The sequence below is a fragment of the Elgaria multicarinata genome, chromosome 1 (genome assembly GCF_023053635.1).
Source record: "Elgaria multicarinata webbii isolate HBS135686 ecotype San Diego chromosome 1, rElgMul1.1.pri, whole genome shotgun sequence".
NCBI classification, from domain to species: domain Eukaryota; kingdom Metazoa; phylum Chordata; class Lepidosauria; order Squamata; family Anguidae; genus Elgaria; species Elgaria multicarinata.
In genome coordinates, this window is record NC_086171.1 from 43,748,730 (window position 1) to 43,761,936 (window position 13,207).

Genomic DNA, 13,207 nt, shown 5'->3' on the forward strand with positions numbered 1-13,207 from the left:
TGCATATACTTCTGTCTTTTCAGGGTCATGTGAAGATCCCATCCTGAAAGAAGAAATTTCACAGAAGATGGGTGCTGATGGAGAATTCGTTTCCAGCTTCCAGATATCTGACACAAAGAATAAATAATCTGGATAACTTGGCTATGTGCCACAGAGTTTAAGCATAGGAGGAAAGCTACACTTTTCTAGGATTAGGGAATCCAAGGGGCACATCCCAGACAGGAAACCACTGCCCTGAGGGAAAGAGTTGAGGCTAAGATGATGCTCGAGAATACTTGTGGAAATTTCCCTCTCCCACTCCCACCCCCCAGATATTTCTGAGATTTTCTTAAGCCATTCAGAAGCAGTGTTAGAACAAAGGGGAGCGATGGGGAAGCAAAATTCAGAACAGGTAGTTCGCGCCCAAGGCCTTCTCAGAGAGAGTGTGCAGGGCTGGGCAGAGGGTGGGCCAGTGAGGCCAGTTGGCATGGGCCTACGATTTTGAGGGGGTCTACTCAATGGTGCAAGAACTTTTGAATGGATTAGCAGTTTTGAACATTAACACTGACAAGGCAAAGTTGCTTGATTTTCTGTTGTTGATTAATTTGCCCAAAGAAAAGCACGTAAAGCATGTGAAGAAGTGCTTGCCATTGCCTTTTTTATAAATCATTCCAGTTCATATGTATTTAGAACTGATTAAAAAATACTTAATGAGCAGTTTGAAATGGGGCCTACATTTCCCATCTGGCCCGGGCCTATTACCAGCTTTGCCCGGCCCTGAGAGTGTGTTTGTTCAGTTAAACTAGGACTTGAGAGGCAGAGAGGTTTGTGCTTCTTTATGTGACATGCTCTCTCAGAACTACAAGTTCCAGAATTCCTTGCACATAAACTAGAGGGAGGGGATAGCTAATGGAAACAAAAAAGCACCATAATAATTAGGTTCTAGAAAGGTAGCCACGTTAGTCTGTTGCAACATCCTGTGGCATCTCTCTAAAAAAATATTCAAATTATTAAAGCATAAGCTTCCCTAGGAGCCTCGTGTGGTGCAGAGCGGTAAAGCAGCAGTTTCTGCAGCTGAAACTCTCCCCATGGCCTGAGTTCGATCCCAGCGGAAGCTGGTTTCAGGCAGCCAGCTCGGGTCGACTCAGCCTTCCATCCTCCCGAGGTCGGTAAAATGAGTACCCAGTTAGCTGGGGGAAAGGTAATAACGGCCAGGGAAGGCAACAGCAAACCACCCTGCTATAAGGCCAGCAAAAGCTGGCGTCCCTCCAAGAGTCAGTAATGACTCAGTGCTTGCATGAGAGGTTCCTTTCCTCCAAGCTTCCCTAGAGTCCATTTCATCAGATGCATGATGTGTAATCCTCAGCTGGAGGGTTCAGGAATTATACTGAAACAGAGTATGTAAATATGTGTAAGGGGCATGAGCTGTGCAAGCTAGTCCCTCACCCGATGTCCTCAGCCCTGCCCTCCCTATTTTGTACCTCGCCAGACTGAGCAGCATGGTTTGAAAGTGAGGAAGTTCTACTCACATTCACTTTAACTTGAGCAGAACTCTCACACAGACAGGTTCCAACTGTGTGTGGATTCTACTTGCATTCAAGCAAACCCAAGTAGAAGCTCCCTTCAGAGTTCCCTTCTCAACACAGGAGGTTGAGGTCAACACGCACCATCCCATACCCCTTACAGGGCTCACAGGATTGATTCCCACTCAATTCGGCTAAATCTGGTGACACTCGTTTCAACAATTTCCAGAAGGGTAGCCATGTTAGTTCCTTGAGACAGTGGGGGCGTTACTAGACGAGGCTCTAGCGCGCGTTACCTTCCGCAGTCACGTCGAGGCTTCCAGATGACGTTCATGAGGATCCGCCGTTATCCTGCGGCGAAGCCTCTTTCTCCCGACTTTAAAAAAGTGAGTTTTAGGGCGCCTTTTCCTGCCGTCCTGCGGTAATTCGGAGTACGTGTGGGAGGATGTGAGGTCACTGCGGTCCGCACTGGGCAGGAAAAGGCGTGCTAAGGGGGAGTGGTCAGCGGCTTCAGTCAAGCCGCCTCCGCCATTTGCGCGCAGTCCGCCAGCTGGGGCAGCGCGGCGGAGCGGCTTTTTTTTATTATTCCCCCAGTGACAGTTTGCGCAGGAACGGAGGAACGGAAAAGTGGCTAGTGTGCTGCTGGGGTGTGTGGGGGATGGGTGGGGGATGTGCGCCTGTTCTAGTGGTTTTTTTTTTTACTCCCCCAGTGACAGTTTGCGCAGGACCGGAGGACCGGAAAAGTGGCTGGTGACTCCTTGCGGTGGGCAGCTACCGTGGCCGCATAATGGCGGTGCTGTACGCTGCCTGTTAGTGTGGGTACCAGGCTGGCAGAGGGCAGAGCTGTTTGTGGGCTGCTGCCATGGCTACGGCCAGATGTGGGTTGGCTCCTTGGGATGGGGCACAGGGCACAGAGGCGGTCATCGCCGCCGACACCTCAGAGGCATGATGGGAGATGTAGGCACAGAGTGGCCATGCAGACGATTGACCTCGGGTCATATGACACCCGCCACGACCCCCATCAGGAAGTGAGCGCATCAATGTTGACCCTCAACAGCACCAGCAGCACTTCAGCTGGCACTGCCGCCGTTGCGGCCGCCAGGGCCGGCGGCGGCATCGCTGACGGCTGCGCAAGTTTGCGGTCTTTCGGACGTGCACAAACCGTGCAGCGAGCGGGAAAAAAAGCCGCGGCAATCAGGCCGGTGTGGCTGCGCAACCGTGCTCGCGGCGGCAGCAGCACAACCGGCGCAAACTTCCGCCACAAATCGAAGGCAGGTGTGGATCATGAGGCGTCACGGCTGAACGGGAAAATCCGCTTTCACCGCTCCTCAACGACGGAACACCCGGTAGGTCTAGCAACGCCCCGGGAAACAGTACTTCCCCTCCTTATTGTTTTACTATGATTTTAAGCCTATGCGGCAGGGCCTTGCTATTTACTGTTTTACTCAGTACAGCACCATGTACATTGATGGTGCTATATAAATAAATAATAATAATAATAAATAATAATAATACAGCTGGCAGGATTTACAGACCCCAAATACATGTCAGTAAATCTCTAGTGTGTACACATACACACACACACTGAGTGTGACATGGCCTATACTTGAGCCCCAATATAGGCCCTGGTGTGATTTCAGAAATATCAAAAATAAAATTAAATAAAATTAAAATAGAAAGTTTTCTTTCATGACTTTTGAAATTGTATGTGTGGGATGGAATCACAGTGTGTGTATAGGAGAGGGCCGATGTGTGACACATTTGTTCTCCCCTGCTACACACACACACACACACACACGATGCTTGGACTCTGATGAGCGATCAGTACATTCCTTCTGCTGTCAAACTTGTTTTCATTTCATTATTTCAGAACTTCTAGGGAAAAAAATATGGCCGTAAACGCACCTTGCTTCACTTTTCCCATCTTGGCACCAAAGAAAGAGATAACATAGCCTGGTCTAACTTGGAATTTCCTGAACAGTTGGTAATACGATTTCAAAAGTGTAGTTTTGGGAGTGACCACTTCCAACTTTCACTCTGACAAATTTATAACGTTTTTGCTAAAACCAGTGCTGTTAGCTAGATAGCCAAAGCATTAGATCATTTGGACAATTTAGCTAGCACTGCTTGGATTTTAAAATTCCAAAGCTATCAAAATGCATCATTTTCCTGCCATTCATGCTGTACACACTGCAGCTTTTCCCAATGGAACACATAGTTTAGGATTTTTTTATTATTAAGGAATGAGACAATCACATTATGTTTAACACCCAGAGCATAGGAGAAAAATTGAGAACAGCTGTAACTCAGCATATAACTTGCAGCAGCTGACTGGGATAGACGTAAACCAAGTTACTGGTATACAAGTTTCTAACATAGAAAAGAAAGATGCTTGAATTTTACACTCAGTCTAGCAATTACCTTGCTAATGAAATTTTTTGCCATGTTCTGGAGATTACAAACTCTCTACCTCACCCTCCACAGCTTATTGCCACAATACACAATATTTTCTCTCTCTCCCTCTCTCACGCACACTCCACATTGAGAGAGAATAATAGTCCCTTAAGTACAAGTATTTTTGTAGATACTTAAGCTTTCAGGGTAAGTTTATTTAAAACATTTACATACCACCTTTCCACATATGTACACAGGCCAGGTCATGGTACAAAAGAAGTGAACAAATATAAACTAACGACAATCAAAGCCACACTTTAAAAGCAACAGTGGCAGCAATAGAAAACCAGTTGGGTAAAAGTCTGGGAGAATGGCTTAGCCTTCACCCAGCTCCTAAAAGAGAAGTGTAAGCACCAGGGCTGGGTGGGTGGGGGGGCTGTCTGGGAAGAATGTTCCAGGTTTAGGGAGCCATCCCCCAACAGCTCCTATTCCAGTTGCCACCTAACTAAACTCTGAAGGAAACAGGGCTACTGCTGAAGGCCCAAACGAATTATCAGGTTCATATGGAGGGTAACTCTTCAAATATCCATCTGTAGCTGACCATTTTCCTTCGCTTGTATTACTGAGATGTCATTATCCTATTGCAACCATGCAGAATAGGAAATCACATCATGAAGGTAACACATGAACCAGCTCATTATTCATCCAATGAAATGAGATTTTATAATACGCTGGTGATTTAAAAAGAAAAGAATACTCAAGTACCAAGAAACAGTATGACCAATACCCTTATTTGAGCTCCCTGTAAAGTTAGCATCGTGTCATAGTCCAAAAACATATGATGCAATTCTGTTATGGAAACCAAGCAGGCTTGGCCCTGTAAATTCCTGGGTGGAGACTACCTGGGAACTATATACAAGCTGCTCCAAATTCCTTGAAGATAAACTAATATTAAGGCAGCTTGTGACGTCAGCTTGCACAGTAGATGAAATCACATGCAGCAGACCTGAAATAAGTCAGCAATTAATGCCACCCTATCTCTGAAATATTCAGGACTTGCATAGGGCAGTGTTACCTCAGTCTTCATGGGCCTTATTAGAAGCCTAAAGAAATACTTGATTCAAGCATTCAGAAGAGGCACTTCAGTGTTCAGGTCCAGGGAATATAATCCTAAGAAACCCTGAATATAGAAAACTAGCATTTCAGGATGAAGGCTACTTTAGAACCCTTCTCTGCAATTTATTCACATGCAGGGAGATAAGCTTTTCTTTCAAGACATCATTTCCCATGAGGAACCAATAAATACCTCTTCAACTTTTAAGAAAAGTTACCCCCAGCTATGCATATAGATTATAAATATGTCGTATTGTCACAGAACTACCTAAAGATTTGTATAGAGATATAAATATTTGCTGCAGACTTGAAATTTGGCTTTGTGCCAATACCCCTTCATTCATCCCTGTTACAAATCAGTATTAACTCTTTCAAGGACCTTTCTATATCCAAGGAACAATTTTGTTTAGCTCATTTTACTTGTTACTGTGCTTTTAAGTGAGACTGGTTTATAGCAGACAGGGCACAACCCTATGCATGTTTAGACAGGAAAAAAGGCCACAACTCCCAGTATGCTGGGTGGGTCTGATGGGAGTTGATCCAAGACATCTGGAGGGCAACAGGTTTGGGAAAGCTGTGTTAGCTTGTTACATACATATTTTTGCTTATGTTACAAAGTTCCATAATATCTCACCAACTGCAAAATAAGCAAAAGCCCAGTACAATATCCTGCCATTAGTTTGTGCAACCACATTTGGAATACTACATGAAGATCTTATGGCCATGACTAAAAAGGGATAGCAAGGACCAGAAATGGTACAGAAGAGGACAACTAAAACAAGGCTATGGAAGCATCTTCCTGACAGTCACAAAAAGTAAGAAAATTTAAAAGCAAGAGGGAGCAGAGAAGAAACATGATGCTACTGACCTATAAATCTGTGAATGTTATGCAGAAGGCAAGTAGGGACGTTTCTTACACTGCAGAAATCAAGTGTCATTCAATGCAGTTGTTCTAGCAATATAGTTATGACAAACAGTGATATGCGGTAGAAAATGTTCCACACACACACACAAAATCTTCTTAAACAGAAAACTGCTCTATCTTTCAACGGAAATTTTTTCTATTAAATACGTTCATTAGCAACAATGAATGGGTGGCAATTACAAATTCAATATTAGACAAGCCTGGCAGTTTCAGCGTTGTGGATGAGCAGTTGTCAGAACAGCTGGCATCAAAAGTAGGCGTGCTTGGGCACCTGCCGAGTGCCCACATTCCAGAACGGGCCCACTGACAAGAGCCCCCTGGAGTTGCTCCGCCTCTCCACCATTGCAACCTGCTTGTTCATCTGCCTCTCACCCTGGCCCAGACAATACCCCATTCAGAAGACACCTTAAACCATGGCTTTAACCATGGTGGTTAAACCGGAAAGCCGGGCCATGTTCAGAAGACACCTTAAACCATGGCTTTAACCATGGTGAATAAAGCAAAAAGCCTTATTCACCGGGGTTAAAGCCATGGTTTAAGGTGTCTTCTGAACGATTGTAGTGAGGAGGAGGAGGTGCCTCTGCCTGTCAAACAAGCAACTGGTAGCAAATGGGAGCGATAACAGCTGGTGAGAATGGGGATGAAAAAGTAGACTCACTGGAGGGCCCCCACTGAATGTGTCTTCCTCAAGGGCCCTGAAAAAACACCAGAGCCAGCACTGCCTGTCAGCATATCAGGCACAGTTCGTTGGGTTGCCAAAATTCATTAATACGTCAACAATTTTCAATACTGTTTTTTTCTTAAATGTAAACAATATAAAGGAAGTACATGCTATTTTTACAAGTATTGCAATACAAATATTTTAATTACATTAAGCATGCTTTATTTTTTTGCATTAAATACTTCAGTTCAAATACTTGTGGTGTATTGGGACAAGAAATTAACATGGGGTACTTTTTCATCTTTGTTGTTTACTAAATACAAGTACAATAAACATGCTAAATTAGTACATTCTCTAGGGCATTGATGGGCAACATTTGGCCCTCGCTGCCCCCTGGTGCGGCCCTCGCAACCCAAATTTGCAGTAACAAACCACTCAAGTTGCTGAAAGTGACCAAATATGAAGTGAGATTTGACTGTTTTAGGTTTCTGTATGTTTTAGGTTTCTATGACTACGAGACCCTAAAACAAGTAATTTGGCCACTTTAGGCTTACTTTGTGGTTCACTGGCAGGTGTTTTTCAGCACCCCACAGAGTGCAGCCCATGGGGGAAGACAGAGGGACAAAATAGCTCCAGACCTCCTGCAGTGGCCCACCCCTACTCTAGAGCATCAGAAAATTTCTAATGCAAATTACCCTGTGTAAATTAACCTAATTTGCATAGGATTTTCCCCTAGAAAAAAATCCAGAAAATCCACATTACTAATGACAGACAAAAATAATCCATGATGTGATTGAATGTTTTTGTGAGCAGTGTGCTTGGGGCTCTTAATTTATTATTTTTTAAAAGTCAAGTTATGGGGAGAATGTAATAGATTTAATAGAATGATGCAAGATAGATTTCCCCACCCCATCTAATAATATTAGAACTCTGGGCTACTTAATGAACGTGATCGGTGGTAGAATCAGGACAGGGGGGAAAAGTACTTCACAAGATGCATAATTCATTTATAGAATTCACTGCAATAAGATCACTGACAGTTGCTTTTAAAAGGGAATGAGCAACTTCATGTAGAACAAGTCTATCAGCGGCTATTAGACCAGAGAACTAAATAAGACATCCAGGTTTGGGGGCAGTATGGCAATAAATACCAGTTCATTTGCTAGGTGGCAATAGCTTGAGGAGTTGATTGCCTTCAGCCCTTGCTAGTAGACTACGACGTCCCGCTGGCCACTGTGTGAAAAAGGATACTGGTCTAACATGGACTGTTGGTCTGATCCAACAGGGCTCATGTTCTCATAATTAATGAATGAAATGCATTGCTACAGCAGGCAGCAATGGCCACAGGTTAGACTCTTAGCTTGCTTTAATTTCTGATTTTTTCATACTCGATACCATAAAATAGGGGTGAGTAGAGGATAGATCGGGGTCTCCTGGTAGATGGCTGGATGACTTGTCATGGGTTTCGGATACGGAACTGTTTAGCAATAGCAACACCATGTCCTGCTATGGCTGGATCTGGCTCAGCATTAAGTTAAACTAAGGAGCAATCCAAAAGCAAATTAATAAGCAGGCAATGGTCAAAGGCATAGTTTTGCCAGGCAAGAGGGAGAGTTCTAAAAGAGAAGTCAGAAGAGCAGCCAAGGTCAAAACACAGAGTGTCAGATACAATATGCAGTCCAAGGCCCTTTCTACGCCTAAGGATTATCCCAGGAAAATAGAGGGATCATCCCTGCCTGCTCCCGGGATCTCCTGTGTGGCATTTGGATGCACAGGAATGATCCGGGACGATCCCGGGATATAGGTCTGGTGTAGACATGCCCCAAGAGTCAAGCAGGCATCCAAGGTCAGTAGCACAAAGGTTCTATCACAGACCAAGGTCAAAGGTACAAGAGCTGGCAGAAGATGTTGTTTCCAGCAATGACTAGATTGATACTGCAGGCCTATAATGCAGAGCTTCTTGAGCACCACCTCATTATAGGGCTTGCTCCTAAGGACTCTTTTCTATTCAAACACTTCTCCTTAAAGAAGCCCTACTGTCTACCTTGAAGCAATGATGCCGGGGGGTGGGTGGGTAGGAGGACACCCAGAACTCCCTTTCTCCTGTTGGGATTTTTATTCATTTATTTAGCACCATCAATGCACATGGTACCATAAAGAGTTAAACAATAAAGCAACAAATCCCTGCCCCAAGACTTATTTTCTAATAGGGATGGAATCATGGTCATCTCCCCGGAGGGTCCAGGTGTTTGGTTTTTTTTTTGGGGGGGGGGTTATACCACCCAATAGCTGAAGCTCCCTGGGCGGTTCCCCCAGGTCTCCTGCCATGGGTGGCTCCTTGCTTTTGACAGTTTCTAGCTCCTTGGAGGAGGAGGATCCTCCAGCGGGGCCATGACACACCAAAAAGCTCCCCTTCTGCCCCCCCCCCCATTGCCCAAATTAGGGAATTACTTCAGATCAGCTATTATAATGCAGATGCAGCTTTATACTTTATATATAAATGGTCCCTCAGCATGACTTAGGGGTGCAGTAGATAAGTAGCTCTACACCCTAAGCTGCCATTTTGCAGTTGATTCCATCAAAGCCACTGTTTTACATCTGAGTCCAACTGATGGATCTCAAGCTCCTCCTAAGAAGCAGGAGAAGCCTCAGGAAATAAGGAGCTCCAGGCTTACTTCTGATGCATCTTGAGACAAGACGATTACATAAACAACAGCTTTAAAAAAGCATCTAAAGAGGAAGTGACGAGCTTCTAGGATCCTTCAGCCATTCAAGTTCACAGCTCAAAGGTTTTGCACTTGTTCAAATGCCCTACAAATTTATTTACCAATGACTGGTGATAATCATATAAGAAGATCCCTTCCTTGCTGTGACTGATCTAAAATTTTCCCTTCATGGAGGGTTCTTTGGTCCTCAGGCCATCCCAGACCAGGAAACATTTAAACAGGAGCTACTGTTTTATACAGTATAAAATTGTCAAGTAACGTGAGGTAAGCTTATATTTTTTACTTTGATTTGAAGGTATTATATACATCCCAAGCTAGCTCAATAGAAGCCAGTTGCATTTTTCCAAGGGTTTTCATTTCCCTTTTCATGGTACTGTTGTTTACACTGACTAGAACGTCGCTACCATAGTCAACATCTACTTTTTAAAGTTTGGCATTTGCCAACAGAGGCAAGTGGAAACAACACAATGGGAAAATTTTCATTTAGGCCTAAAAAAACGAGGGTTTCATTTTAGGCAATAGAACAGAGAGCCAAAGACCTCCAAAACCTCACAACTGCTGAGCAACATCTGAAACGTGGATAATACACATCATACATTAAATATGATAATATGCATATTACTTGGAGAAGGCAAACATACAGCAGAAGATGAAAGATTGGCAACACTGACTAGCTCTCATCAGGGATCTCACCTCAATCCAAGAAACACCCTCCCTGCTTGAGTGTATCTCCTCACTCCGAACTGATTAAAAGATGAGGTGCATCAGTAGAGAAAACTAAAAATTCCATTTCGTTTTACCCTAGACATGCTAAACTTTGTAGCCCAGACAGTGGTAATTAAAGTATAAAATTATTCTACATGTGCATGTTTTTCAAACATTTCACTATCGCATATATATATATTTCTCAAACTAGCATTGTTGTTAATTATCTAGTTTGTTTTTAACAATAGCCATTTTTTCTGTTTTCTCTCTAGCCATAAGAAGGTAGATTTGCAGCCTGATCCTATGTTTGCTTGGAACTCAGCCCCCACCCCACCCCACCCTACCCTGAGTCCAATGGAACTTGCTCCCTAGTTAAGCAGTGCTCAGAATTGAAGGTTTGCACTGCAGTCCTAGGAACCCTTGGTAGTCCTACTCAAATCAAAGTAAACACACTGGATGAATTCTCAGAAGGGTTCAGGATAGGGCTGTAAAGTGTCTTACACAAGCAGGGAGCCTCAGCTGCCTTTGTACTCATGATACACTATCACACTTTGTATTCCTCAAGGCTGTTCTGGACATCTGAGATTGCAGAGCAAAAGATAACAGAAAATGAGAGGAACTTTGCAGCAGGCAGGGGGCTTTAGAAGCTAAAAGAATGGTCATGACAGTATCCAGACCATTTATATCCAACCAAACTAAATACTTCAGGAATCAAGACATGATTTTTCTATTTCTAACACATTTTTCTTACATAATGGATCAGCCTGCAAGTCCTTTGTGAGTCAGCAAGCCAGTAGCACTGAAGATTCTGGGCAATATTAATCAAGAAGCAAAGAAAAGACAAAGAACTGAGTAAGGAAAGGCTTCTACTTTTAAAAGTTACCCTGGCTGGCAAGTTCTGATCCAACTCAGCATTCCAAGAATGGTTTCCTTTACCGCTAAGCCATCCGGAAACCTCCAATCCAGCTTATTTCTACTCCACCAGCAGAAACTGGGTGATTAAAAGACACTGCTTTACTCTGCATCTCCCACTTCTTAGATTATTATTACTGAACATGGTAAATGGTGACTAATAAAAGATACAAATTCCTTTTACTATAGTAAGAATACCAGGGATGGATATATAGGAGCTACGCCCCTCAAAATCATTTCCAATTGCTGCTTCTCGTTCATTGCACTTTTATTATCCTCTCCTTTTGAGCACCATTAGTTTACATTCGTGACTCATTCCTTCTGAGAATGGGGGAGAGCTGATCCTGGAGAGTCCACCTATATAAACCACAGGGTTACATAAATTGCTGAGACCTATATTACCTGGCACATCTGTAAGTCATATTCCAGATCAGTAAAGGATAACTTCTACCCTTTGATTCCATACTCAAATTAATTGAGGACATTGCAATTGTGTCATCTCATACAAAATGTGACACCAAACCCAGATTTGCCACCAAGTGTACACTGGACAGAGGCAGTCAATACTCAATATACTTAAATACTAAGGCTGCAATCCTATGCACACTTAGCTGGGATTCACTTGCATTGTAGCCAGCACAATTGTCTTCTGGGGGGAAATGCTTGGATCATGCTGTAACTTTTTGTTTAAAAAAAACTATCTTTATTCTTCCAGATGTTGCATGTACAAAAAAGTGGCTCAAGAGCATGGAAAGGGAAGGAGAGCAGAAGGTAGCCAGTGTGGTGTGATAGAATGCCAGACTCAAGCCTGGCAAAAACCCTACCAGCCACTTTCTCCCTCCGCCTAAATTACCTCACAGGGTTGTTGTGGGGGAAAAGGAGGAACTTTGACATAATCACGAGTTCTGTGGAGGAATGGGATAAAGCTGTAATAAAATTGAATCTGAGGTCTAACGGAGCAATCCGGAATAAGAGCTCGCCCTGAGCATCCTCCGGGAGTGAGGATACCAAGAACGAGCGAGCAAGCGGCGGAGTCCAGGCGCAGCCCAGAAAGAACCGCGATGTGATCCTGGGCAGGAGGCTTACGCGAAGCCACACTGCCCTGACCCGGTGCCCTCCAGATGTGTTCGGCTAACAACTCCCACAATCCCCAGTCAGCATGGGAATTGCAGTCCAACGCATCTGGAGGGCATCTAGTTTGGGGGTGGGAGAATGTGCTCTCTCTATTGGGATACTGCGTGCGCCCGGGACGGAGCAAGACGCCACCTCGCCGCTCGCTTAGCCCGCCCGACGTCCACTCGCCCAACGACCCACTTTCGCCCGCCCTCCTGCTCACCTAGTCGGCCGAAACTCTCCGACAAAGTTCGCCGCAACTTTTTCATCCTGCTGAGCTTCTTCTCGGCCGGCTGCTGCGAGTCGAGCAGATCGCACATGTGGCTGGCGGGCTGGGGCGTGGGCAAGCGGCCCAGAGGAAGGCGGTGCCCGGCGGCCGCTCCGCGCGCTCCGGCCACTCGCAAGCACGCCGCCCGCCCCAAAGCCCCGCTCCGGCCCGGGAGAGGAAGGGGAAGGGGGCGGCGGCGGCGGCGGCGGCTCTTCTCCTACGGGCTGCTGGAAGGAGCCGCCTCCGCCGCCGGGGCTCCCTTGTTCTCGCCCATAGTTAGTTTCCCCGCTTGCCTGGAAAAATTGGGCAAGACGCTCCGCGAGACAATGAGGGGCGGAGGAAGGCGACGGAAGGGGCTCGCTCGCTCGCTCGCTCGCTGGGAAAGGGGAAGAAAGAGACCCGGGAAGGGAGAGGAGCGAGGGGAAGGGAGGCGCAGCAGCCCTGAGGAGGGAGGCGGCCAAGGGAGTCCTGAGGAGCAAGCCGGGGCGGAGCGGGGCAGCCTGCCAGGAGGCGCAGCCGAGGGGGGAGCAGAAGGCGGCGACCCTCCGCGGAGCCGACAGCCGCGAGCCCAACTCTCTCCTCCTCTGGCCCTCGAGTGCCTCCTTCCACCCGGGCTCCCGCCCTCGCTCTCCCCCAGAGGCCGAGGCTACCGGGCCGCCCACGCCCCGCCTCCCTTTCCCCCTTTCCTCCTTTCCCATTGGCCCAGGCGAGGGACGCCGGCTCTCGGGGAGTTTCTCTCGCTCACTCGCCAGCGCAATTCTTCTTTCCCAGCACAATGCGCTTTCTCGCTTTCTTTCTTTCGGGGTTAGGGACCCCGCACAAGCATGCCCCCTCCTGAAAGAGACGGGACGTGGCTCCCAAAATTTTGCACAGACATTTACGCGCTCG

The 13,207-nt window shown here is 45.9% G+C and overlaps 1 protein-coding gene across 2 annotated transcripts in view; it reads right to left on the bottom strand.

Annotated features, from left to right (window-relative positions):
• The window catches only part of CDK14 (cyclin dependent kinase 14), a 273,801-nt gene extending 261,430 nt beyond the window's left edge, over positions 1–12,371 (bottom strand). Inside the window, exon 1 of one of the 2 annotated variants that reach the window (XM_063127120.1) lies at positions 12,275–12,371. In XM_063127120.1, the coding sequence (XP_062983190.1) occupies positions 12,275–12,371 (97 nt within the window). The remainder of the gene's footprint in view (positions 1–12,274) is intronic. The other variant, XM_063127135.1, reaches the window with a different exon arrangement.
• Positions 12,372–13,207: the final 836 nt, after the last annotated feature.